Source organism: Heloderma suspectum, chromosome 1, assembly GCF_057233095.1.
Source record: "Heloderma suspectum isolate Gila_16-S chromosome 1, 16-S_ref, whole genome shotgun sequence".
In the NCBI taxonomy this organism is placed as follows: domain Eukaryota; kingdom Metazoa; phylum Chordata; class Lepidosauria; order Squamata; family Helodermatidae; genus Heloderma; species Heloderma suspectum.
Window position 1 is genome coordinate 268,463,605 of NC_139458.1, and position 26,830 is coordinate 268,490,434.

Here is a 26,830-nt window from a genome sequence, read left to right on the forward strand (position 1 = left end):
TTTTCAGATCTTCTTCCGGCGCGGCGGTGGTTGCCAAGGCAGCTGGAACTAGGCCTTTGTTGCCATGGAGACGACGGCAACGGCCGTTTGAAGCAGCGACTCCGGTGAGGACAGAATACAAACAAAACAACAACAACGCCGGGCAAGATGTTTGTCTACCTCAGCAAAAAGGTAAGAGCTTCGTGTGATAGTATGGGAAGGGGGTAAGAATGGGTCTGCGGCCCAGCCCCTCCCTTTCGCTTCTGTAAAATCGGGATAGTTGTTGTTTTCTCCCTCAGTCCCCACCCTGCAAGGGCTGGCAGAAGCAACTCGTCTGAATCTTCAGGGGCAAATTTGCGTGTTCCAAAGTTTCTTACACAACTGGATCTTCCCCAAAGCATGCGCGCTTCCTCGGAAAGAGATCCCACTTCGTTTCTTGGGACTTGCCTCGAAACACGTGTGTGTTCGGATTGCACGCAGATAGTCTATTATTGTTATTATAAATATTACTTAAATTTACTAAGCTCTGTACTCAGACTAAAAATGGGACAGCTTGAGCCTGCACACACAAATCTAAAAGGACACGACTGGGGGAGAGGAGGGGAGGCTGCAACAGCGTGCGTTTCCATGCCTTATGCTGGGTATATTTGTCATTATTGTTTGAATAAGGCTAAGACATTTTTCCCTTTCATGGATCACTGCCTTGTTGTGGCGAAGGGGCTTGCGTAACTCAGTGAAGCCATAAGCTATGCCGTGCAGGGCCACCCAAGACGGACAGGTCATGGCAGAGAGTTCTGACAAAATGTGGTCCACTGGAGAAGGAAATGGCAACCCACTCCAGTATTCTTGCCAAGAAAACCCCATGGAACGTATCACAAGGCTAAAAGAGATGACGCCGGAAGATGAGCCCCTCGGGTCGGAAGGTGTCCAATATGCTACTGGGGAAGAGCAGAGGGTATTTCCAAGTAGCGCCAGAAAGAGTGAAGCGGCTGGGCCAAAGCCGAAAGGACACTCAGCTGTGGATGTGTCTGGTGGTGAAAAGAAAGTCCGATGCTGTAAAGAACAATATTGTTTAGGAACCTGGAATGTAAGATCAATGAATCGAGGCAAGCTGGAGGTGGTCAAACATGAGATGGCAAGATTGAACATTGACATCTTGGGAATCAGCGAACTAAAATGTACAAGCATGGGCGAATTTAATTCAGGTGACCATCATATCTACTACTGTGGGCAAGAATCCCTTAGAAGAAATGGAGTAGCACTCATAGTCAACAAAAGGGTGGGAAAAGCAGTACTGGGGTACAATCTCAAAAACGACAGAATGATCTCGGTACGAATCCAAGGCAAACATTCAACATCACAGTAATTCAAGTCTATGCCCCAACCACTGAGGCTGAAGAAGCTGAGGTTGATTGGTTCTATGGAGACCTACAACACCTCCTAGAACTAACACCAAAAAAAGATGTCCTCTTCATCATAGGGGATTGGAATGCTAAAGTAGGAAGTCAAGAAATCACCAGGATAACAGGCAAGCATGGCCTTGGTGTACAAAATGAAGCAGGACAAAGGCTAATAGAGTTTTGCCAAGAGAACACGCTGATCATAGCAAACACTCTTTTCCAACAGCACAAGAGGCGACTCTACACATGGACATCACCAGATGGTCAATATTGAAACCAGGTTGATTATGTACTTTGCAGCCAAAGATGGAGAAGCTCTATACAGTCAGTAAAAACAAGACCTGGAGCTGACTGTGGCTCAGATCATAAGCTTCTTATTGCAAAATTTCGGCTTAAATTGAAGAACGTAGGAAAAACCACTAAACCATTCATGTATGACCTAAATCATATCCCTTATGAATATACAGTGGAGGTCAGGAACAGAATTAAGGGATTAGACCTGATAGACAGAGTGCCTGAGGAACTATGGACTCTTCGTGACCCCATAGACTATAGCACACCAGGTCTTCCTGTCCTGCGCTCTCTCCCGGAGTGTGCTCAAGTCCATATTCATTGCATTGGTGATGCTATCTAGCCATCTCATCCTCTGCCGTCCCCTTCTCCTTTTGCTTTCAATCTTTCCCAGCATCAGGGTCTTTTCCAGGGAGTTTTCTCTTTGCATTAGGTGGCCAAAATATTTGAGCTTCAGCTTCAGTATCTGTTCTTCCAATGAGCAGTCAGGGTTGATTTCCTTTAGGATGGACTGATTTGACCTCCTTGCAGTCCAGGGGACTCGTAAGAGTCTTCTCCAGCACCACAGCTCAAAAGCATCAATTCTTCAGCGCTCAGCCTTCCTTATAGTCCAGCTCTCACAGCGATACGTTGCTACTGGGAAAACCATAGCTTTGATTATACGAACCTTTGTCGGCAAGGTGATGTCTCTGCTTCTTACTATGCTGTCTAGGTTTGCCATAGCTTTCCTCCCAAGGAGTAAGCGTCTTTTAATATCATGGCTACAGTCACCGTCTGCGGTGATCTTGGAGCCCAAGAAAATATAATCTGTCACTGCTTCCATTTCTTCCCTTTCTATATGCCAGGAAGTGATGGGGCCAGATGCCATGATTTTAGTTCTTTTAACGTTGAGTTTCAAACCAGCTTTTGCACTCTCCTCTTTCATCCTCAACCAAAGGCTCTTTAGATCCTCTTCGCTTTCTGCCATTAGGGTGGTATCGTCTGCGTATCTGAGGTTGTTGATAATTCTCCCGGCAATCTTAATTCCGACCTGTGATTCATCCAACCCGGTGTTTCTCATGATGTACTCTGCATATAAATTAAATAAGCAGGGCTACAATATACAGCCTTGTCGTACTCCTTTCCCAATTTTGAACCAATCGGTTGTTCTATGTCTGGTTCTTACTGTTGCTTCTTGACCCTCGTACAGGTTTCTCAGGAGACAGGTAAGGTGGTCTGGCATGCCCATCTCTTTAAGAATTTGCCACAGTTTGTTGTGATCCACACAATCAAAGGCTTTAGCGTAGTCAATGATGCAGGAATAGAGGTTTTTCTGGAATTCTCTTGCTTTCTCCATGATCCAGCGAATGTTGGCGATTTGATCTCTAGTTCCTCTGACTCTTCGAAACCCTGCTTGTATTTCTGGTAGTTCTCAGTTCACATGCTGCTGAAGCCTAGCTTGTAGGATTTTGAGCATAACCTTGCTGGCATGTGAAATGAGCGCAATTGTGCGGTAGTTTGAACACTCTGGCATTGCCCTTCTTTGGAACTGGAATGTAAACTGACCTTTTTCAGTCTTGCGGCCATTGTTGTGTGTTCCAAATTTGTTGGCATATTGAGTGCAGCACTTTAACAGCATCATCTTTTAGGATCTTAAATAGCTCAGCTGGAAGACTGTCATCTCCGCTAGCTTTGTTGTTAGTAATGCTTCCTAAGGCCCACTTGACTTCACTCTCTAGGATGTCCAGCTCAAGTTCAGTGACCGCACTATCATGGCTATCAGGGACATTCAGATCTTTCCTGTATAGGTCTTCTGTGTATTCTTTCCACCTCTTCTTAATCTCATCTGCTTCTGTTAGGTCCCTGCCTTCTTTTTCCTGTATCATGCCCATCTTTGCACAAAACGTTCCTTTGATATCTCCGATTTTCTTGAAGAGATCTCTAGTCTTTCCCATTCTGTTGTTTTCTTCGATTTCTTTGCATTGTTCATTTAAGAAGGCCTTCTTGTCTCTCCTTGCTATTCTCTGGAAATCTGCATTTAGTTGGGTATATCTTCCCCTTTCTCCCTTGTTTTTCGCTTCCCTTCTTTCCTCAGTTACTTGTAAAGCCTCATCAGACAGCCACTTTGCTTTCTTGCATTTCTTTTTCTTTGGGATGGATTGAGTTGCTGCCTCCTGAACAATGTTACGGACCTCCATCCATAGTTCCTCATTCGCTTGTATTACTCTTAAACTATCTTGTACGTTGAAGAAACTATATCTCTTAATTACAAATGTGATTATGTTTATAAGCTTAAAAATGCTAGAACAGTCCATAGTTTGTGGTTAGCAATGTCAGTTTAACTTCAGTGTGATTATTGTTTTCATTACAAAAAATGTATTTCTTTCAGATTACAATTCCTGGGAATGTTAGACTAAGATCTGTTTCTTGGAGCAAGGACCAGGGCTACATAGCCTGTGGTGGTGAAGATGGCCTACTGAAAGTTTTAAAATTAGAAACGAAAACAGGTAAATGTCCTTGAGATCTTTCAAAGCAACTGGCACTTGCATCACTGCAAACTGATTAGCATCCTAGGGTATGGGATATCCTTTTCTTTGTTTTTGCTTTTGCTGTGTAGCCACTTTGCCATCTTGCTCCCTCCATGTCCTCATGACTTGTGCCAGTGTAATGCCCTAATGACTTGTGCCACACCTTCTTGACTTGCTTAACAGTGCAGTGTTCTCAGCATTTTGCTGTAGCGTTGCTTGGTACGACATTCCTGGCCATCCCAATTCCATCTGATTTTTTCATTTCATAGAATGGCTAACCTATATAGATGGTGAGCAGGCTTCTGCAGTGGCCACAGCATTGGGTCAGTTGTGGAGACAGCAGCTGCTAAGGTGAACAAAACAAGATGTGACAGCTACTCTCTAGATCACAAGTGCAGAACCTCAGGCCTGGGGACCAAATCTGTCCCTCCTGAGGGCTCAGTAGAGCCCTCCCAGATGGCCATGCCCTCTTTCCCCCTACCACCAATCATTTGGGAGCTTCCTGGCTTTTGTGTAGTTTATTTCCCATGCTAAAAGGTTGAAATGCCTCTCCTAAGGCTTAATCACTGGTGGGCCAGATGTTATATATACTTTGGGGGAGGGGGGGATCATGCAGCCTGTTCCTCTGCATGTTTACTCATAAGTAAGCCCCATTAAACAGAGTGAGACTTATGTATGAGTAAACATACAAAAGATTGAGGTATTAACCTCTTTAAATGGAAGCATTTTATTCAGCTGCATTGGACAGGTTTGTGGACTGAATTTTATTGACTTTTATCTTGACCTCTAAAAACCACAGACAAAGATAATAAAAATGTACAGTTCTGAAATTCTGGAGATTGTACAAATGATGCCTTAGAGTCTAACATCCTTTCCATGAATGAAACAGGACTTTCCCACCTTATTGTTCCCTCTGCGGGACTCTATCCAAATGTGCTCCTGAGAGTTGGGGGATCTTTGGGAATGGTGTGGGATTTGTTATGTTGTAAGGGGCTGTAGATAGAGGAGGGAGTTGGTGGAAATCACCCCCTGCCCTTGTTCTAATGGAAGAGCAACTTAGGATTCAAGAATATGTTTTAAAATCATGTTTAAATGCTCTCTTTTTAGAGGAAGCCAAATTAAAGGGACTTGCAGCACCTAGCAATCTTTCAATGAATCAAACACTTGAAGGTCACACTGGTAAGAGTAATTATATTCTTATATTTAGTGCTCATACATTACAGACTAGGGGCAGTATTCTATGCTGCCACTGTGCTCCCAGTGTTTCTTTTGCGCCAACAGGAGTGATGGCTGATGCACAGGTAATTTGCAGTTCTAAAAATAATCCTGGAAATGCTTGTTTCTAGATCAGGACAGGTCAACAGAGCTCCTCCTGCAAGCTTCAGTGACATGCCCCGTTCTGGAAATTAGCATTTCCACTTGTTTTTGGTTCGTTTTAGAATTGTTAAATCCCTGTAGCACAAGCAGTCGCTTCCACTGGTGCATGGGCACAATAGGATACTGCTGTAGATGAAAACTTCCTGTTGAGTAATGTGTTCAGAAACTGATGCAATTTCATTTATAAACCTTTTCACTTTATGCTTAGAAAATATTTCAAATATGAATATTATGGAAATATGTTTTTTTACTAATTCATTTATACAGGAAAGCAGTTATTTGAGTTCATTGTTTGATATTTGCTACTGTATGCTGTGATTATTGCAAATGAGATAAAAATACACATATAGGGCTGCTCTGACATCACATATTGAGCTTATATTATCTTTGTCCCATTGAAATAGCATGGTTCTACTTCAGAAAATGTTATTGCGCAGTGTGCACGGATAGATAAATGAAAGGAAATATGCCTGATCTTCATGATTAAAAATAACTAATTACCTGTGTTCCGTTTTTTAAAGAAAACTATTACAGTCCTTCCTAAACAGTACATTAAAGAAATTCATTATAAGAGAAAAAATTCATGTCAGTGCTATTTAATACAAGAAAGAATTAGAAAAATTTATAAAACAAAAATGCAATTTGTTGGAGATGAAGTAGTATTAACTTTATACACATTTGGCAGGATTATCCTAAAAATAAAGTTTATTGCGAATATTTAATTAAACAAGTTGAAGTATTAGCAAGACGTATAATTCCATTAGATCCTGAGATAATACTACTTAGAAATATTTAAAATTATAAGCAAAAGTTGAACCAAGAATTAATGGAAAGTATTATTCTAACAGCAAAGATCTTTATTATTTATAGAAATCAGAGACTATCCCTTCAGTGCCAGAATTGAGTTATAATTTATGGTACACAGCTAAAGTAATTAAATGAATGACATGTAGAAAGCAGACAAAACCCACCAAAAAAATAATTTTCACAATAGCTGGAGCTCTTTTGTAATATATTATGCTAGAAAATACAACTTAAGCAAGATTGAAATGTATCTACTGTGAAAAATTGTGTATTGTGGTAATTATTGTTATATACAGCATGCTTTAATATATAAGGTTGGATCTAATCATCTCCTTCAATTCTCATAAGGGTCTTTGATCCATTTGAGATTCTCATGAATGGAAGCAGAAAGGCGATTTCTGCCAATTCCCCCAGCAGACATACCCCAAATCAACTTGGGAAGGTTAGTTGACCCTCCAGACCAGCGTGGGAAGTGGTGTGGGGGAAGGGGAGACTGGCAAAAATTGCCTTTCCCCATCTTCCATTTGCAGGAGCTACCACTGGATTGAAGGCCTTTGCATTCACCAAAAAACCTCCCATGAATGGAAAAGTATAATTGGATCTTTAAAAGCAAATGTATTTAAGGCATAAAGAATAAGTAATCATGGTATTATCATTAATGTAGTGTTTGTTTTTAATGGATTAGAAAATGTTAATCAGCTTTAAATATACATAATTAAATTTATTGTTGTGATCCAACAATATAAGATTCTGTAATTTTCTAGGTGCTGTGCAAGTAGTGACTTGGAATGAACAGTATCAGAAATTAACTAGCAGTGATGAGCATGGGCTCATCATTGTTTGGATGCTGTATAAAGGTAGGTAATTTGCTAGAAAGTGGCTTCTGTATCATGGTGGTATCTCAAAACTTAAGTAGTGTTGAGATTTAGATAGTGTTTCTTCAGATTTTTAATTGCAGGTTTCAGCACTCCAAATAACATTATTTTTAAACTCTTATTATAAAGGTTTACTGATTTATTCTTAAATTTACATCTCCTTGCCTTTTTGCCTCTCTTCCTACAAACAGCATACATTTCTTTTTGTCCCCATGTTAGGCTGACAATTTACCCCAAGCAATTAGAATGTTTGTGGGCATTCTTCTGTGTCATCGCAGCTGCTGAGTCGATGTTTGGGGTGCAGAGTCATGATGGAGACACCTCATATCAGTAGATCAGAACAAGAGCTCTGGCACAACTGCATCATTTTTTAATGTTATTTATGAAACAGACAAAAATATAAAACATCAAATACTTATTACGTACAAATATAGAACATATCAATACTGTTACATACATATATATTTGTTTCTGACCAAGCACCTTTAAAAAAAAATATAGGTGGTGGTGGTGGTTAGAGGTGCCTGGTTTATAATCTGTCACCACTCTTCACATATTTTTCATAATTACAACTTGTTTTTTGATATGCAGTTAGTTTAACGAATGTGAATAGAATTCAGATATTTTTCACCATTCTGGTTGTTTTGATCTTACTGCTGGGTTTTAATACCTTGCAAATGTGATCTTGTTGCCACTGAGTAATACGTAAGTGAGTTTTGAATGCTTTTTGGATCAATGTATTTAATAAAGTTCAATAAACTTACCTTCGGATCAGGGGATAAATGTGTCTGAAATATTTTATTAAGGCTGTATACACACTTACCTGGGAGTAAGTACCATTGATATCTACTCAGTAGGACCTCTGAGTAGACCTTAGTAGGATTGCAGTGCACAAGTATTTATGACCATTCTCCAAAATGCTATTGCCTTTTTATACATATAGGAGACCCATTTTTCTTTGAAGCATTATGAATTATTTACCTTCCCCAGAGAGGGATTTTTTTTTCAGAAAAGTGATCTCTCATTCATTTCAGAAGCAATTTGTTCAAAATATCTTTCATTATTTACAGTTTGTCAGTACAATCAAATCTGTGCTTCTTCCAAAACATAAAAGTTTCCTAGATAGTTATTAAGATTAGGAGTTGCATTTCTGACTGATGTTATTAAGTATTACTCAAATACATCAGTCTTACCTAAACTGATCTTGTATCCAGATATTTTTCAATAGGATTTTTGTACATCAGTTAGAAACAAGATAATATTATCAGCATATAATCTGAATTTGTACTCAGGTTTTAACATACTAACACTTTTGATTTCTGCATTTTGCCTAATTGCTACAGCAAATGGTTCCAGAGAATTCTGTCACCCTTCTTTCAATAAAATAGCATAAATAATTTATGTAATTTGCTGCCACAAGATAAGGGCCTCTGTCTTAGTTGGTTTTAAAAGAGGATTAGAGAAATTCACAGAGGAATAGGTTTATCAGTGGCTACTGATCTTGGTCCCCTTCATGGATCACTGCCTTGTTGTGGCGAAGGGGCTTGCGTAACTCAGTGAAGCCATAAGCTATGCCGTGCAGGGCCACCCAAGACGGACAGGTCATGCTGGAGAGTTCTGACAAAATGTGGTCCACTGGAGAAGGAAATGGCAACCCACTCCAGTATTCTTGCCAAGAAAACCCCATGGAACGTATCACAAGGCTAAAAGAGATGACGCCGGAAGATGAGCCCCTCAGGTCAGAAGGTGTCCAATATGCTACTGGGGAAGAGCAGAGGGTATTTCCAAGTAGCGCCAGAAAGAGTGAAGCGGCTGGGCCAAAGCCGAAAGGACACTCAGCTGTGGATGTGTCTGGTGGTGAAAAGAAAATCCGATGCTGTAAAGAACAATATTGTTTAGGAACCTGGAATGTAAGATCAATGAATCAAGGTAAGCTGGAGGTGGTCAAACATGAGATGGCAAGATTGAACATCGACATCTTGGGAATCAACAAACTAAAATGGACAAGCATGGGCGAATTTAATTCAGGTGACCATCATATGTACTACTGTGGGCAAGAATCCCTTAGAAGAAATGCAGTAGCACTCATAGTCAACAAAAGGGTGGGAAAAGCAGTACTGGGGTACAATCTCAAAAATGACTGAATGATCTCAGTACGAATCCAAGGCAAACCATTCAACATCACAGTAATTCAAGTCTATGCCCCAACCACTGAGGCCGAAGAAGCTGAGGTTGATCGGTTCTATGAAGACCTACAACACCTTCTAGAACTAACACCAAAAAAAGATGTCCTCTTCATCATAGGGGATTGGAATGCTAAAGTAGGAAGTCAAGAAATCACCAGGATAACAGGCAGGCATGGCCTTGGTGTACAAAATGAAGCAGGACAAAAGCTAATAGAGTTTTGCCAAGAGAACATGCTGATCATAGCAAACACTCTTTTCCAACAGCACAAGAGGCGACTCTACACATGGACGTCACCAGATGGTCAATATCGAAATCAGATTGATTATGTCCTTTGCAGCCAAAGATGGAGAAGCGCCATACAGTCAGTAAAAACAAGACCTGGAGCTGACTGTGGCTCAGATCATGAGCTGCTTCTTGCAAAATTTCGGCTTAAATTGAAGAACGTCGGGAAAACCACTAAACCGTTCAGGTATGAACTAAATCATATCCCTGATGAATATACAGTGGAGGTGAGGAATAGATTTCAGGGATTAGACCTGATAGACAGAGTGCCTGAGGAACTATGGACGGAGGTCCGTAACATTGTTCAGGAGGCAGCAACGAAATCCATCCCAAAGAAAAAGAAATGCAAGAAAGCCAAGTGGCTGTCTGATGAGGCTTTACAAGTAGCTGAGGAAAGAAGGGAAGTGAAAAGCAAGGGAGAAAGGGGAAGATATACCCAACTGAATGCAGAGTTCCAGAGAATAGCAAGGAGAGACAAGAAGGCCTTCTTAAATGAACAATGCAAAGAAATCGAGGAAAACAACAGAATGGGAAAGACTAGAGATCTCTTCAAGAAAATTGGAGACCTCAAGGGAACGTTTTGTTGAAAGGCGGGCATGATAAAGGACAAAGAAGGCAGGGACCTAACAGAAGCAGATGAGATTAAGAAGAGGTGGCAAGAATACACAGAAGAACTATACAGGAAAGATCTGAACGTCCCTGATAGCCATGATAGTGCGGTCACTGAACTTGAGCCGGACATCCTAGAGAGTGAAGTCAAGTGGGCCTTAGGAAGCATTAGTAAGAATAAAGCTAGCGGAGATGACAGTACTCCAGCTGAGCTATTTAAAATCCTAAAAGATGATGCTGTTAAAGTGCTGCATTCAATATGCCAACAAATCTGGAACACTCAACAGTGGCCACAAGACTGGAAAAGGTCAGTTTACATCCCAATTCCAAAGAAGGGCAACGCCAAAGAGTGTTCAAACTACCGCACAATTGCGCTCATTTCACATGCCAGCAAGGTGATGCTCAAAATCCTACAAGCTAGGCTTCAGCAGTATGCGAACCGAGAACTACCGGAAGTACAAGCTGGGTTTAGAAGAGGCAGAGGAACTAGAGATCAAATCGCCAACATTCGCTGCATCATGGAGAAAGCAAGAGAATTCCAGAAAAACGTCTATTTCTGCTTCATTGACTACGCTAAAGCCTTTGATTGTGTGGATCACAACAAACTGTGGCAAATTCTTAAAGTGATGGGAGTACCAGACCACCTTACCTGTCTCCTGAGAAACCTGTACGAGGGTCAAGAAGCAACAGTAAGAACCAGACATGGAACAACCGATTGGTTCAAAATTGGGAAAGGAGTACGACAAGGCTGCATATTGTCACCCTGCTTATTTAACTTATATGCAGAGTACATCATGAGAAATGCCGGGTTGGATGAATCACAGGTCGGAATTAAGATTGCTGGGAGAATTATCAACAACCTCCGATATGCAGACGATACCACCCTAATGGCAGAAAACGAAGAGGATCTCAAGAGCCTCTTGTTGAGGGTGAAAGAGGAGAGTGCAAAAGCTGGTTTGAAACTCAACATTAAAAAAACGAAGATCATGGCATCTGGCCCTATCACTTCCTGGCATATAGAAGGGGAAGAAATGGAAGCAGTGACAGATTTTACTTTCTTGGGTTCCAAGATCACCGCAGATGGTGACTGTAGCCATGAAATTAAAAGACGCTTGCTCCTTGGGAGGAAAGCTATGGCCAACCTAGACAGCATAGTAAGAAGCAGAGACATCACCTTGCCGACAAAGGTCCGTCTAATCAAAGCTATGGTTTTCCCAGTAGTAATGTATGGCTGTGAGAGCTGGACTATAAGGAAGGCTGAGCGCCGAAGAATTGATGCTTTCGAACTGTGGTGCTGGAGAAGACTCTTACGAGTCCCCTGGACTGCAAGGAGGTCAAATCAGTCCATCCTAAAGGAAATCAACCCTGAGTGCTCATTGGAAGGACAGCTAATGAAGCTGAAGCTCCAATATTTTGGCCACCTAATGCGAAGAGAACACTCCCTGGAAAAGCCCCTGATGCTGGGAAAGACTGAAGGCCAAAGGAGAAGGGGACGGCAGAGGATGAGATGGCTGGATAGCATCATGGATGCAATGAATATGAACTTGAGCACGCTCCGAGAGAGAGCGCAGGACAGGAAGGCCTGGCGTACTATGGTCCATGGGGTCACGAAGAGTCAGACACGACGACTGAACAACAACAACAACTGATCTTGGTGGCTATGTGGTTCGGTGTCAGTATGTCACTGAACACCTGTCGCTTGGGAACAACAGCGGGATAGGGGTACTATTTTTCATGACCTGCTTGTGGGCTTCCCAGAGGCATCTGGTTGGCAACTTTAGGAAACAAGATGCTGAGCTAGATGAACCTTTGGTCTGATTTAGCAGGACTCTTCTTAGATTCTTAAATCTATATATTCTGTCCCTTAATTGGACACCTGTTTTACATCTCTACCCATCGTGAGCGCCCACAGACATTCTGAGTTTAGGAATAGGATATCGATATTTTTGACCATTTTAACAACTGGTTTTAGCTGTGTATGTTTTTGATAGCATAATAGCTTATACAATGTGCTGGCCTCAGTGCAGAACTATTTCAGGGAAGTACTGTAAAAATAACAACACCCAAGGCAGTATGCACATGGCCAACACTGCCAGTTTCTTCTTCTTTTGAAACTTAGGCTTGTGGCCTCTTTATCAATGTATTGCTCAATGGAATAATTTTATCCCAAGCCTGTCCTATATGAACACAGCAAATAGGTTGGATCCTCAGAATAACTTTTAAACATGTTTCAGTGTTTTGATGATTTTCAAAATACCATCTCTCAGTTTAGTTAAACTCAGTGAGTTGGATCCAGATTTGGCCTTCTGCAAATGCGAGGGCCTCTCTGAACCCACACTGTTCTGGAGGGTCCATTAACCCCCAAGAGCAGAGGATTGGGGGGGCAGTACCCACAGGTAGTCTGGATCCAACCCAGTTACCAGTTGTGCAAATAATTTCAGTTTATTTTGTTCTAATAAAAATAATTCAGATAAAAGATAACAATGTTGAAGGTGTGGCTGAATTTTCATTCTTTGGCTTCAGGTTTTTGGTATGAGGAGATGATCAACAATAGAAATAAATCTGTTGTTCGAAGTATGAGATGGAATGCTGATGGGCAGAAAATCTGCATTATATATGAAGATGGTGCTGTAATTGTTGGTTCTGTGGATGGTAAAGTATTACTTGTATTAATAGCACTTACAGCATCTCTAAAGTTTAAGCAATCTTTTACTGAAGACAAACCCCAGAAGTTATTCCCCCACATGTGTGGAGCGGGAGCAATGCCCCATGCATGACTCCACCTTCAGCATCCCTGTCCCCATCAGCTTCAGAAATTAAAGAACTGAAGGGAAAACCGAAGATGAATGCACTTAGAATCCTTTCCACAATCAGGAACTCCAGTCACACAGGGTCCTTGATCACATGGAGGATTCTAAGAGCTTTCATCTGAACAAGCAAAGATCCCCCAGTCAAACCTTCCCACTCAATGTGAGGGTGGAGCTGACAGGGACGTTGTAGCCAGGACAGCAAGCATGTCATTGAGGGGGGCAGGGCTAGCCCCATGCATTCCTGCTTGCCCTTTCACACATTGAAATTGAAGGCCTGAAGAGAGGTATTGTCTACAGTGAATGTTGAGTCACAATGGCTACTCATCCTGATGGCCATGTCCTACCTCCAGTATCAGAAGCAGTGTGCCTATGTACAGTTACTGGAGAACATGTGCGGGTGGGTGCTGTTGCACTTGTGTCCTACTTGCGGTTTCCTGGTCGACAGCTGGTTGGCCACTATGCGAACAGAATGCTGGACTCGATGGACCCTTGGTCTGATCCAGCATGGCTCTTCTTGTGTTCTTATGTTTTTAAACATTGTAGATGGCTTAACATTTGACTGTGTTTGGCTGTGGTACAGTTGTGGCTCTAAAAAGGAATATTTTGGTTAGACATAAGTGTAGCCTCTATTACACTTTGCAACCACTACATTCAGTTGGCAATATCTGACCATAGAGATGGAGGTCTCCATATATTTCATGTACTGCATTTTAATATTTTTACATATTAAAATGAGGGTTAAGAAAAATTAATTTAAGCTAACTAAAGAAAAAAAATGAATTATTTGCTGTGTATTAAGAAATAACATCTAGAAAGCATACATGAACAGCATTTCAAATTAGGATATGCCTGAATGTCACTTGTCCCAATAATTTAAATGTAATATATGAATACAATTTAAAATATAATCCAAGTAAGTTTATTGAAACGCAGGATTCCAAAGATATGTATGTTTATTTAGTCTTTTCTGTTAATAGTTCAGCACACACAGTATCAAAAGATTAATAAATCCAAACTCACCATATTTACAATGGTTTGTGTCCTGTTTGATAAGCAGAAAAGAACTGTGTTCATGGAATGGTGCTTTCCTGTCTTCCCCATCCCTCTGCAGTCCCCTGCATACCCCTATTAATCTGCTCCAGAGATTTGGGGGACCCTCTAAAACAGAATGGCAGGTAGTGGCTGCAACAGGGAGAGGAAATGAATGAAAACTGGGGAACTCCCTTACACAACAACAATCACACCTTTGGATCCAAGCCTATATGCTGGAGAATTTATACTTGTAATAGTTAAAAAACTAAAGATTAGAGTTTTGTAAATATGCAAATTGAACTAGGATTAGTTTCTTTTGCAGGATATGTGGATGAGTTAAAATTTTTCTATAAGTTACCATGTTGAATTTCTTCAACTTTTGCAGTGGCATTACTGCAGTATTTTATGTAGCATAAAGCTTTATTTTCAGTTGTGGACTATGTTGAACTTATTTTCTGTTAAAAGGGAATCGTATTTGGGGAAAGGATTTGAAAGTGCAACTCCACCATGTTGCATGGTCTCCAGATGGCAGAACCTTACTCTTTGGAATGGCAAATGGAGAAATACACATTTATGACAAGCATGGGACTTTTATGGTAAGTTCAGAGGTGTGGGCAGCGTATTGCACTAAATATCCTACTATTGTGTGCCCAGTTGTTCACACAGTTCAAAACATTTTCCTAAACATTTCTACCTGATCTACTTTGGTGCAACCTTGTTGATGCTTATTGTTCTGTAATGAAAATGCTTTAAAACTGTTCTGCAGTCGCCACAGGAATGGAAAAGACTATCATGCCATGGTGTTTAATGGAGCACAAATATAGAGCCAGCTGGTTACAGCAACCAGTGAAGATGATTTAACTGAAGTCAGTGGCATTAAATTGGACTGAATGCAAGTACTCTGGTTCAATTAATTTGTGGATTACAGCCAGTATCTGTTAGCAGGCTTTTCATTCTTCCTTATGATACATCTGTTGTAAAAGCATTTCATACCCTAGCCCTCAGTAAAAACATATAAGAACATCTCAGTTTACATATAAACATTTAAGCAAATATTGCTTCTTCTACAGTTCTATTCAGCACACGTACTTGACAGTAAATCCCATTTAACACAATTGGTCTTGCTTTCAAATAAATATGGATAGGAGCTGGATCTTATCTGTCTGGCCTACTCTTGTGATCTATTTGTTAAGCTCATTTTTACATATGTTTATTAAATATTTTTTTAGATGAAAATGAAAATGAACTGTTTGGTCAATGTAACTGGAGCATTCAGTATTGCTGGAATACAGTGGTACCCTGGAACAGAGGGTTATGTTGAACCAGATTGTCCATGCCTTGCTATTTGTTTCGACAATGGAAGATGCCAAATTATGAGACATGAGAATGATCAAAGTAAGCACAACTTGTTACAATGCCTCTAAAGAATTACTGTGAATTCAGTTGCTTCAAGGTCTTGTTCAGGAGAGATATAACAGATATATAATTATTCAATCGAGCTTTTTGTGTATCATCTTTCTATCACTTAGTTATTATTTTCATAACATCCAGATCCTGTCTTAATTGATGCTGCTCTGAATGTTGTGAGTATCCAGTGGAACCACTGTGGAAATGTTCTGGCGATTGCAGGTTTCCAGAAGGTAGCGGCCCAAGATAAAGATATAAATATTGTGCAGTTCTACTCTCCATTTGGTGAGGTAAATTCATTTTTATTTTCCCTATTTGATCCTGTGCACAGTGCTTGAATAAAGCCAAGCAGTGGTGGTCTAAATCAAGATTTTCAAACTATGTTCCTGGAAAGCCTGAGTTCAGCAGAAGCAGTAACGGTGTGCAAGCTTCCCTGAAATACAGCTTGCCCAGTACTACCAGCTTTCCCTTGTGCTGTGCAGATGCAGGGTAGTGTTGACCACGTTCTAGGTCAGAGGCGGGCAGAAGGACCAATGTGGTAGTGGCCAACTATGAAGTAATTTGCTACCTTTGGGTGCATTAAAATTATTAGGAAATGTAATTTTAAGAAAAATAGGGGTGTGGAAAATAGAATAATAAAATACTGCTTCCAAGTACTCCCAATACACTGTCAAGAAGGTATAAACTTCCTTGAGCTCACTTACACCATTCTTTATTCCAGTTCACACCCACAGAATATATTCAGTATACTATATTAATTATTCCCAGTTTGAAACTAATACTGTATAACCAGTTAATGGGGGTCAATTATGTCATTTCAGCATTTGCGTACACTAAAGGTTCCAGGCAAACAAGTGTCAGCTCTGTCTTGGGAAGGAGGAGGTCTAAAAATAGGGCTAGCTGTTGATCAGTGTATTTATTTTGCAAATATTCGGCCAGACTATAAGGTAAGTAGCTGCAGTGCTCTGCTTTCATTGGAAGACTTAAAAGCATGATTGCTAGCATTGTGGAAAAGGGTGCTTGACATGATAATACCAAAAGGGATGATCCCTTGGGGTAAACTCCTTGAGGTCATGACAAGGGCAAGGCCACCACTGTATTTTGACTTCCTGTTTGGAAAGGGAATGTATCGAGAAGTACCCCTGGTGTGAGGAGGGTGTGAAGATCATCGGTGAGAGCTTGAGCATGAGCAGCACTGGGTGACAGCCAGATTTGCCGGTCAGTTTGTCATGGTTCTGGTTCTGATTTTTGTTTTTTTTCAAACCCATTATATTTTAAATGGATATTGTATTATTAGAATTACCTGTATGACTGTAAAGCTTTCTCTGCTAGCATCTGTGCTTTTTTAAAACAGCAATGTTGCCCTAAGAAATTCATGTATCCTGCTTTTTCCTTCCTCTGGTGGCGTTTTATCTACTACTTACGAACTTTACCTGTGCATGTTTTGCGCAGTATTGCTGCTTGGAAGTAAGTTGGGTTTTAGTGTTATCTGCTCTGTGTTGCTTTTGCCACGTGCCTGGGAAACCTGGCTTATAACAGCCTGGGAGAATGAGGAGTGCATGTACTGAAATCATCTTGGGCATAGGGAAATGTGTGGGTGGGGCTGGACTACTCAGATGCCATGAAGGGAAGGTCAGACACTTAAAGCCTGTCCCTCTTTATGATTCTACCCCCAACCAGGGGGAACCAAATTGCCTTACAAGCACACTGTTGGACCTGTTGTGCTGTTGCTTATTTTGATCATCAAACTACAATCCATGACTTGATCTTAGATGAGAGTGTCAACTTGGCTTGCATTAATAAGATCTGGGTGGACAAACTGGAAAGAACTGCAGGATCTCTCTCAGCTCTGTCTTCACTGGGTTTGGGGTACAACACCAACAGAGGCTTGATGGCAGTTGTCTATAGGGATTCCCTGTCCAGGTTATTTGTCTAGCTGAGCCCCAGTTTTGAGTGTATGTATCTCTTATTGGGCAGTCAGGAAATATTAGGGATTCTGTTGATGTACCATTGCCTCTTTCCGTGTCTAACCTGATGAAGATTGTCTTAGATTTAGTGTTGAGGAGCCTAGTTTGTGGTTCTAGGGGACCTCAGCATCTATGCTGAGACTGTTTTGTAGGGATGGCTCAGGATTTCATGACTTCCGTGACAACCATGGGGCTATCCCAAAACGTCATTGGCCCAACCCATATGGCAGTTTACACTCTGAATATCTGTACTGGGTATGAATGTGACCAGATGATCTGGGAGTGTGGGATTTTGCCCTGACAGATCACTTCCTCATTAAGTTTTGGTGTGCAGTGATTGTTCCCCTCAACAGGGGTGACGGACCTATTTAAATTATCTGCCCTTGGAGACAGATGGATCTAAATGGTTTTCTGAGAGCCCTCATGCAGTTTCTTGTTGGCATGTTGCTGTCTGGGATATGGAAATGACATTGGCGGTTGGCACAGTAATGTCCTGCCCAACTGAATAGAGTTTGGCCCCTGGTTTCCCAGGGAGCTGGAGATGATGAAGCAGTTGGGACTACAAGTTGTGAAAAAAATCAAAACAAGTCCAATTCAACACAGATAAGAGCTCATCTTAGAGCTGCCTTCCCCATCCTAGTGCCCGCCAGATGTTTTGCACTACAGTTCCCATCACCACTGATAATTGGCCACTTTAGCTGTGGCTGATGGGACTTCTGGTCTAAAACATCTGGTGGCAGCGAAAAACAATGCTTCTCAACAACAGCTGCATCTTTGCAGTGCTGTCCAAGTGATGTGGGGCCTTCTCTAGCTTGCCCTGCAGAATGATCATAAGGATCCTTTGGAGGCCTCCTGCAGCTTGTTTGCAAGGCAGTTGTTGAACCCAGTCTTATACTCCAGGAGAGCTTGCCTGGTACCTAGGCTATCTTTGAGTGCTAGGCAAAGACCTTTTTATTTCTGCAGGTCTTTCAAATCATTGTTTGAACTGGTTTTAGCTCAGCTACTGTTCGTTGTTTTAATGTCCTGCTCTTTAAATATTTTTAATATGCTGGATTTTAATTTTGATTATTTTAATATTATTCTAAGCTGTTCTGAGAGTACTGTCACTGTAGGGCCTGTATTATTTAGTACATACAAAGCTTTCTTTGACAAATATTTCTTTAACCATTGAACTCTCACCTTTCATGCTAAACTATGTTTTAGTGTTATGTCTGAACTGTTCGCTTGTTCTTCGTTAATGATTATCTGAAGCCTTCAGCATGTCCAATGAGGTTAGTTATGTGTTTTCTACAATGGATGTGTTTAGAAGAATGAAACTTATGAGTGCTGAGTCTGTACTCATGTTATTATACATTATTAAGAAATAATAAAATTTTCTTTGTTGGCAGTGGGGTTACTGCACTAATACAGTGGTTTATGCATATACCCGTCCTGATCGTCCAGAGTATTGTGTGGTCTTCTGGGACATAAAAAACAATGAAAAGTATTTGAAGTTTGTCAAGAGTCTGATCTCCATAACAACTTGTGGGGACTTTTGCATTTTGGCAACTAAAGCGGATGAAAATCAACTTCAGGTATAACTGCTTATCTTACAACCTTTCCTGAAGCACTCTGAATTATAAAATGGAACTGTTAGTCCATCTGAGTAGTCCTGATAAAAGATTCATTCATCACAGATTCAGTTCCCTTCAAAACAACAACTTAGGAGCCTGATACTCTTCTTCTAGCAGGGACTAGTCCAAAGCCATAGTTGAAACCTCAGCCAAAAGTTATAGATCTTCAAAATACAGGTTCTGATTTGTTACTGTTGTTTTTATTAATATTTTTGAAGTGCCAAAAACCCTAAGGTGCTGTATAATATATAACATCAAATTAAAAATGGCAAAATGTACAAGCAGCAAAGAGAAAGATAAAAGGCAGATCTGGCCAATCAGACTAAGAAGGATCACTATTTCTTGGAGAAGGTACAACACCTCTGCCCATCTCAGCAGATTCACAGTAAGGAATGCGGAGCACTTCAGGACTTGACAGTCCGTAGCTGTCTTCAAGGAAGCCTTCCTCTTTTCATCCAGTACAGACCAAGTCTTTGAAGAAGTCTTCTTTGCAGGTACATTCCATGTTGGTTATGGAGGGAAGTGATCAAGCTGGAGGGACAGGTTGCTTATTACCCCAGCAGCTTGCTCTGCTTCTGTGCTGGCTAGGAAGAAAAGAGCTTCTCTTCTTCCCTGGCCAACCGAGATGCAGAGCAAGCTGCTGGATCTGTACCTCCTCTTCCACCAGCCATCTTGGCCCCTCTGCGGCCAGCATGGAACATGCTTTCAACAGAGACTTCCTCAAAGATTCACTTCATAGCAAATGAAAGAAGGAGAGGCCGAGGCTGAGGAGGAAAGGCGCATTGGATCAAACTGTGCAGTGGGCTGAATTTGGCCCATGGCCCAGCTGTTCCCCGCTCCTGTTATAAAGTATGGATATGTTTCCAAGTTTTTGTTGTTGTTGTTGCCTTAATAGTGTGCTCTATTAAACATCCTGTAGGGCATTCACATTTGAGCGTTCCTTTGTGTCTGCCTTGTGCTTATGCAAAGCAACTCTCTCAATCCTGTCTGAACTCAAAGAACATGGCCTCCCATGATGTTGAGAACATGGTTTAGGTTTTCAAGCCAGATACAGCCAGGAAGGGTTTTCTAGGAGTTTCTCACAGTAATGTAATCACAGTGTAAAATGTGAATGTAGAAATAATATTTCCTACAGCACACTTAATCTCTTCAGAGTCCATCTATATGGAAACAGCAGTTGCTTTAGAAATCCAACTGACTCATACAGGAGTGTTCCTTTTGCTATTATGTATACTTAGTTCAACTGGTATTGCTATACTTTCTGAACGAATTTATTATTTTCCATATCTCTTGTACAATGCTTGCAAAGGAGGAGCATGAGACTGAATCTGTAGGTGCAATGGTAAAAACAATTATTTTAACTATTACTTTAACTGATATTGCATATGATATTACCTTTTTTGTATGTGTTACTGGCATGTGTTTGGTTCAAACATCCAGTCTCATTGAATTAGAATTTCTAGAATTGCCCCATTAGGTCTGTGCTGCTCTCTGGAGAGTACATATGAGTGGTCTTGATGGACATATAAATGAATGAAATATTGGGCTTGGGTCCAAAAACCTTGTTTGAATCCAAAAACATCGCAACTCACATGTGGAGGGAGGAGGATGTTGACAGTTCCCCACTCACCCAACCCCATACATACTGGCTCCAGAAACCTCCAGAGAAATTGTTACTATTTTATTTTTATTTAGAACCACTCTTCAACACATATCCAAAGTGGTTCATTGTAAAAAAAATTATAAGCAAATACAATAAAACAACAAAGCAAATACAAAAAACACAAAGGTGCTTAAAATGACAGCATTTAAAAACAGAAATAGTTTTAAAGCATGGGAGAATAGGAGCATTTTTGCCTGGCACCTAAAGGATACAGAGTAGGCTCCAAGCACACTTCGTTGGGGAAGAATTTCATAATCGCGGTGCCACTGCTTAAAAGGACAGCTCCCTAACCACTTTATCTCTGATTGCAGGGGTACCTGTAAAAAGGCCTCCATAGAAGATCTGAGCAGGTTGATACAGGAATAAGTGTTCCTTAAAGGGGGGGGGGATGCTGAGAACTTAAGATGGGGAGGAGCATCATACCCACATGTGAGTAGAAATATTTTCACTTGCACAATATTGTGCAAGGATACTGGAATCCAAGCCTTTCTTTCTAACTCCTTCAAAATGTCCCTCTTGCTTCGCCTGTTTACGTCACTTCGCCTTTTCAATTTTTGAACAGGCCAAGCTTTATCTTGACATACTAACTACAAGTGAATGCTTTCTGAAGTATCATCTACAGCAGTTTTTCTCAAATGTGATGAAATTCTACCCCTTTCTAAACATTTGAAAGATGTTTCAAATGTTCAGGTTTTGTGAAAATGAGGAGCGGTGCTATGGACCTTAATCTAAAGACCTGGTTGTATGAGAAGCCTGTAAATACAGGGTGTTTGAATGAAATTATTGCAAGCTGATAGTCTGCATATGGCATCTGTAGCTCTGCTGTATTCTGCCTGTGTCAGGGTGCAATTCTTAGGTTCCTGGGAGAGCTTCCCGGGGGCCATAGGATTTTTTTAAATCTTCCTCTCTGAGGACAGAGAGAGGTCTATCCTCAGAGAAGGAGATCCAACTTCATTTACGCCTCCATGAGGAGACTCACTGCTCTTCTGATGTTGGAACTCCAGCATTGCAGAGGATAAAAAGGAACTGTTTTGCAGGATCCAAAGCCCTCCTGTTCCCCAGACACACACAAATACTGGAACCGGTGGAGGGACACTACAACAGCATTAAAACTGGTGTAATTTATTTCCCTCCCCTTGAGATCAATGGGGAGGAAACAGTTAAAAAGAAGAAATGGTTGGAAAAGACCAAAAGGAAAGAAAAGAGGCAGTCCCATCTGCCCTGCCTGCATGAGCTGACAAGGGATAGGAAAAGGCAGTCCCCTTGGTTTCTCCCTCTCCCTCCTGTATAGGATTGCTCTGCCCACGGAGCTACCATGCTGTCATGTTTTAGTCATTTATTAAAATCATATCTATTTACTTCGGCTTTCCCCCATCCATGAGCTATCTTTGAACCAACCTCATGATGCATGTGTGTGGTTTGTTTGTTTGCTGTTGTTTTTAAATTCTGTATAAACCGCTGCAGAATTTCAAATGAGAAGCAGTATATCAATATTGTTAATAAGTAAGTAAGTAAATAAAATGCTGTGTAGTACAAATGAAGGGTTTTGATAGTGCTTTGTAGCATAATATTTTGTGTTTTGTCCTCCCTTAATCATTAACATTTAATTTTATGGAAAAGGAGTGGTTTCTCTTCTATGATTTCATTTTAATTGAAAGGCCTCTAGCTTGATACTAATGAAATATATGTCCTGCTTCTTCTCGTTCTAAAAATAAAATGCTATTATATTATTTTGCTATATGAAAATTAGGGTTGTGTGTCCCTGGGAGTTCCATTCTGTTTAAGCCTGATGGGATTCCGTAATGTTGTCATTCCAGTAAGCAGCAGCATACTATTGTGTGTGTTTGTTGCTGATTCTGGAAATAATTTTGCACATTTTTTAATCGGATTCTGCCACTTGTGCAAATTGGGGGGGACCTTGAAATTTGTGCAAATGGTGTTGTAATTTTTTTAAAACGTTATTTTTTTTGGCGATCTTGCACAAGTGCACACGATCGCAAGTTCGTGTGCCCGCTCAGTAGCCCCACAGATACATATTCAGCTCTTGTCAATATCCTCAGTTTCATGCTCTCCACACAGTACTTCATTTAGCCCAGCAGCCATATTCTGTACCTGTTAAAAAACTTCTCAGTTTCATCCTCCACTTCAGCACTTCCTGAGCAAAGCGGGGGGGAGGGGGGGGACTGACAAGTTATTTGACAAGTACAGAATAAGGTTCTCCTGGGCGAAATGAAGTAGGGTGTGGAGAGGATGAAACTGACAAGAGGATGAAACAGGAATATGCCTCTGTGGGGCTACATAGCAGACAAGCTATGATCATACACAGCAATTAACAAAATATTTTTTAAACAGTTATGACAGTGTTTTCACAAATTTCAAGACCACCACCACCCACCCAAATTCTGCAAATTGTCGCCATTAAAAAAAAACGAAATCCGTATATTGGCTCAATGCGCTACAGATCAAGTCAATGCCAGTGGGGGGAAATGGAATGAAATCTGCAGGGCTGAACTGGAAAAATCTGTTGAGTTTTCACCCCCCAAATGGAATTCTCATACATCCCTAATGAAAATACATCCCTGGCATATTTCCTTATCTAATTTATATAGATTGTGTTCCTGATTGCACTGGAGAAACTTTGAATTTTCTTTTGAGATTTATATGTGTTTTTATTTATCTATAGTATGTACTTGTTCTCTGCAATTCCATTGGTACTCCCCTGGACCCAAAATATATTGACATTGGTAAGCAGATATTTGGAGTTTATTGTATTTCTTATGCTTCTTGATCCTTTGCCCCAAATTGTCTTGCATAGCCATTTACACTACGAGATTGCAGTTATTTATCAGAGAAGACAAGCTTTTTGTTGTAAATGTCCCGAAACATTTTTGTATTGACTACTAATGAATGTTATGTGAGTCAAATTGGGCAATTGAAATGGATACAGTAGTAATCAAATCTAAAATCAACAGTATAAGTACGTTTTTTTTCAGGTAAACTATTCATAGGAAGCAAATATATTTATGTACACAGCTTTTCATTTTTGAAGCATGCTAAACTATGGGTGTGGATACTAAGATAAGAGAACAGACGGAAAGCTTCCTGCCCCTTCCTCCCCAAAAAGCCTGTCTAGAGGATTGGGGGTTAAAGTTTGGTCTATTTCCTGTTGGTGGAAAAGGGCATGTGGTATATTTTTAGGAGGGTGTGCTTAATGCAAACTGGGTTTGTCACTGTTTATGCTCTTTGGTATTCCATGACAGTGGAGGCAAAGAAAGTACAAAATTATAAATGATACTCGAGCCAGATACACAAAGGTTTTTCTCGTCAGTTTTGCACAAAACTATTCTAAGTTATTTCACAGTCACTTTATCTGATACAGCTTTACATTAACTTCACATACGTGTCATACCTGTTCAAAAGCAGTTCATCATTTGATGTGTGGAGGAGGCTGCTTTTTAAGAATCTGTTTACAGGCCTGGAAGTTCTAATAGGTACAGCGTTCTCCTGCCTGCAAGAGCTTCCCATTCATTAAAATGGAGTGGCCCTATACACACATGGCAACTACAATAAGAATGTGCACACAGATCAAGCATTTCAATTAAAATGAGTGGGACAATCCATGTGAAGGAGATCTGTGCACATAGATCTTTTGATCGGGTCGTGAGACTAATGATTGTTTCTTATAGATGGCAATAACATCTTACACCATCCAGTTTTTAATCTTCGACTAAATGAGTTTGTACCAAACATATTCAAATTGTGTTTCTTGTTTGGATTTTATAACAGCACCATTGTTTGTTACCATGACCAAAACCCAAGTGATAGCGGCTTCAAAAGAAGCATTTTATATCTGGCAATATCGTATAGACAAGAAGCTTACAGCAATGGAAATTAACCAGGTAGCACGGACTAGAAAAGAAGGCAAAGAGAGGTTCGTTCACTGGTTTCTAGTTCCTTTATCTGTGCTGTATTGTTTACTTCTTGCTATTATCTTTATGACATTTGATTTATAAGCCAGGAGTATTATTTAAGTAAATTCATAGAAATAGCTGCTTTTGTGAGTAATTTCTAATACATAGGTTTCTGCTTTCTGACATCATTTTCATAGATCCCTATAATCAGTGGATGTCTACTGATTTTTTCCTCCCCTCCCAAAAGAATGATTCTTGGCTTTCCTTTTTTATCCTGATATATTTTCCACTCCTGGATAACATTCTAAAAATTTGAACCCTTAGTTTTATTGGAATAGGTAGCATCCCTGCAGTTTTGTTAAGTTGTTTTTCTATCCAGAACTTTCTTGCTTGCCAGTACCCCATGCAGGTGGGAAACAGAACTACTTCCTCTCATTCAGCATGTCAAAAGTCACTGAACTCCTCATTTAATGTCTACACCTCTCTTTGTTACTATGAGCAACTTGAGTATTACTTGCTGCCGGCATGTTTTTTTACATCAGCACGTTTACTTATTAAAAGACATTCAGGTCCTTGATGACCCAACTCTTCCCTATTTCTGTAGTATTATGGCCTGAATCCTAAGATAAGGAATTTCAGAGAAGGAAAGTTTCCTATCCCTTCCTCCCCCTGCATCTCTAAAAAAGCCTCCTTGAGAGTTGGAGTGCCCTCCTGAACAATGTGTGATGGGGCACAGGGGAAGCGTGTGCTCCTGGGAGATGGGGGAATTGCCCAAAATCAGAGTTTGGGTCATAAGATAAGGAAGTTCATGGAAAGATACTCATGCTACATTGTTCAGGAGAGGCTTTTTAGGGGCCATAGATGGGGGGGAGGGGAGGGGAGACAGGAAACTTTCCTTCCATGAAATCCTTAAGTTACCTTAGGATCCAAGCCTACGTGTTTTAGTAATACATAGAAAGTACACTGAATTAAGGAGTAATAATTGAAGCTTAGGAATGTTTTGCCTTGATAATTTCTTCCCTTCAAGTTGCTGTATCGTTTTCCAGCATGGTGGACTTTGTTCCCCATCTCTGTCCAAAATCCAATCCTTCTTTGGTGCAATACTTGCTTGTTTTCTTTCAGGATTTACCATGTAGATGATAGCCCTTCTGGAGCAGGTGATGGAGTGCTTGACTATGCTAAAGTCCTACAAGTAAGCTCTGGTTTTAACCAGTACCTTGATCTTGCCAATTTTTGATGAAAGCTGTTTAGAGTTGCTATTTCCAATTTAATAGAGTTGCTTTTTCGCCGTTTTGTTGATTTAAAGAAGTATTCAGTTTTGCAACTAAATGCTATTACATTCTTGCTAGTGGGTTTGCTTCACACCTGTGTTTTGAAAAAAAGTCTCCTTCTGATGTTTAAACTAATGTCATTTATATGGTTTCAGGGAACAAGGGATCCAATTTGTGCAATAACAGCATCTGATAAGACGCTTATTATTGTAAGTACCAAATATGTGATTTATTTATTTTACAATATCTGTATACCACTTTTAAAGCATAGTGATTCTCAAATTAGTTCACAAGAATAAAATCAAATTTATAGTGAATGATACTGCCCTCACAATGATGGATCCAGAATATCAGGTGCTTTTCAGTGGTATCAAAAATATTATTTTATTATTATTTATTCAGTTTATAACCTCACCTACATACGAATACTCTAGGCGGCATACAAAGTTAAAAATAATTTAACAACAAATCCAGCAATAAAAACAACACAGCTTAAAAACAGTATACAAGAGTAAGCAAAAGGAACAAGAGTTCTAAAAAGGGAAGGCCTGCCAGAATAATAGAGTCTTTAATTCCTGCTTAAAAACCTTCAAAGAGGTCAGCAGGCACATTTCAACCAGCAGGTCATTCCACAATTGAGGGGTGGCAAACGACAAGGTCCTTTTGCATGTGGCTGCTAATCTCACATAAGGCAGCCGCAGCAGATGGCCCTCAGGGGATCTTAGGTGGCGGACTGGGACGTAGGAGAGAAGGCACTCCCTAAGGTGCCTTGGACCTAGACCATGTAAGGCCTTAAAGGTAAGAACCAGCACTTTATATTTTGCTCAGAAACAAATTGGAAGCCA

General features: G+C 40.5%; 1 protein-coding gene across 3 annotated transcripts in view; it reads left to right on the forward strand.

The window, feature by feature from the left end:
• Nucleotides 1–58: 58 nt before the first annotated feature.
• Nucleotides 59–26,830, forward strand: part of WDR35 (WD repeat domain 35) — a 54,500-nt gene continuing 27,728 nt past the window's right edge. For 2 of the 3 annotated variants that reach the window (XM_084830710.1, XM_084830719.1), the window contains exons 1-14: nt 59–171; nt 4,039–4,156; nt 5,285–5,356; nt 7,123–7,215; nt 12,835–12,963; nt 14,619–14,749; nt 15,383–15,548; nt 15,705–15,850; nt 16,382–16,507; nt 18,916–19,101; nt 23,487–23,547; nt 24,590–24,734; nt 25,837–25,906; nt 26,141–26,194. In XM_084830710.1, coding sequence (XP_084686836.1) covers nt 148–171; nt 4,039–4,156; nt 5,285–5,356; nt 7,123–7,215; nt 12,835–12,963; nt 14,619–14,749; nt 15,383–15,548; nt 15,705–15,850; nt 16,382–16,507; nt 18,916–19,101; nt 23,487–23,547; nt 24,590–24,734; nt 25,837–25,906; nt 26,141–26,194 — 1,521 coding nt within the window. In that variant the 5' untranslated portion in view covers nt 59–147. Of the gene's footprint in view, nt 172–4,038; nt 4,157–5,284; nt 5,357–7,122; nt 7,216–12,834; nt 12,964–14,618; nt 14,750–15,382; nt 15,549–15,704; nt 15,851–16,381; nt 16,508–18,915; nt 19,102–20,449; nt 20,483–23,486; nt 23,548–24,589; nt 24,735–25,836; nt 25,907–26,140; nt 26,195–26,830 lie in introns of all 3 variants that reach the window. The other variant, XM_084830700.1, reaches the window with a different exon arrangement.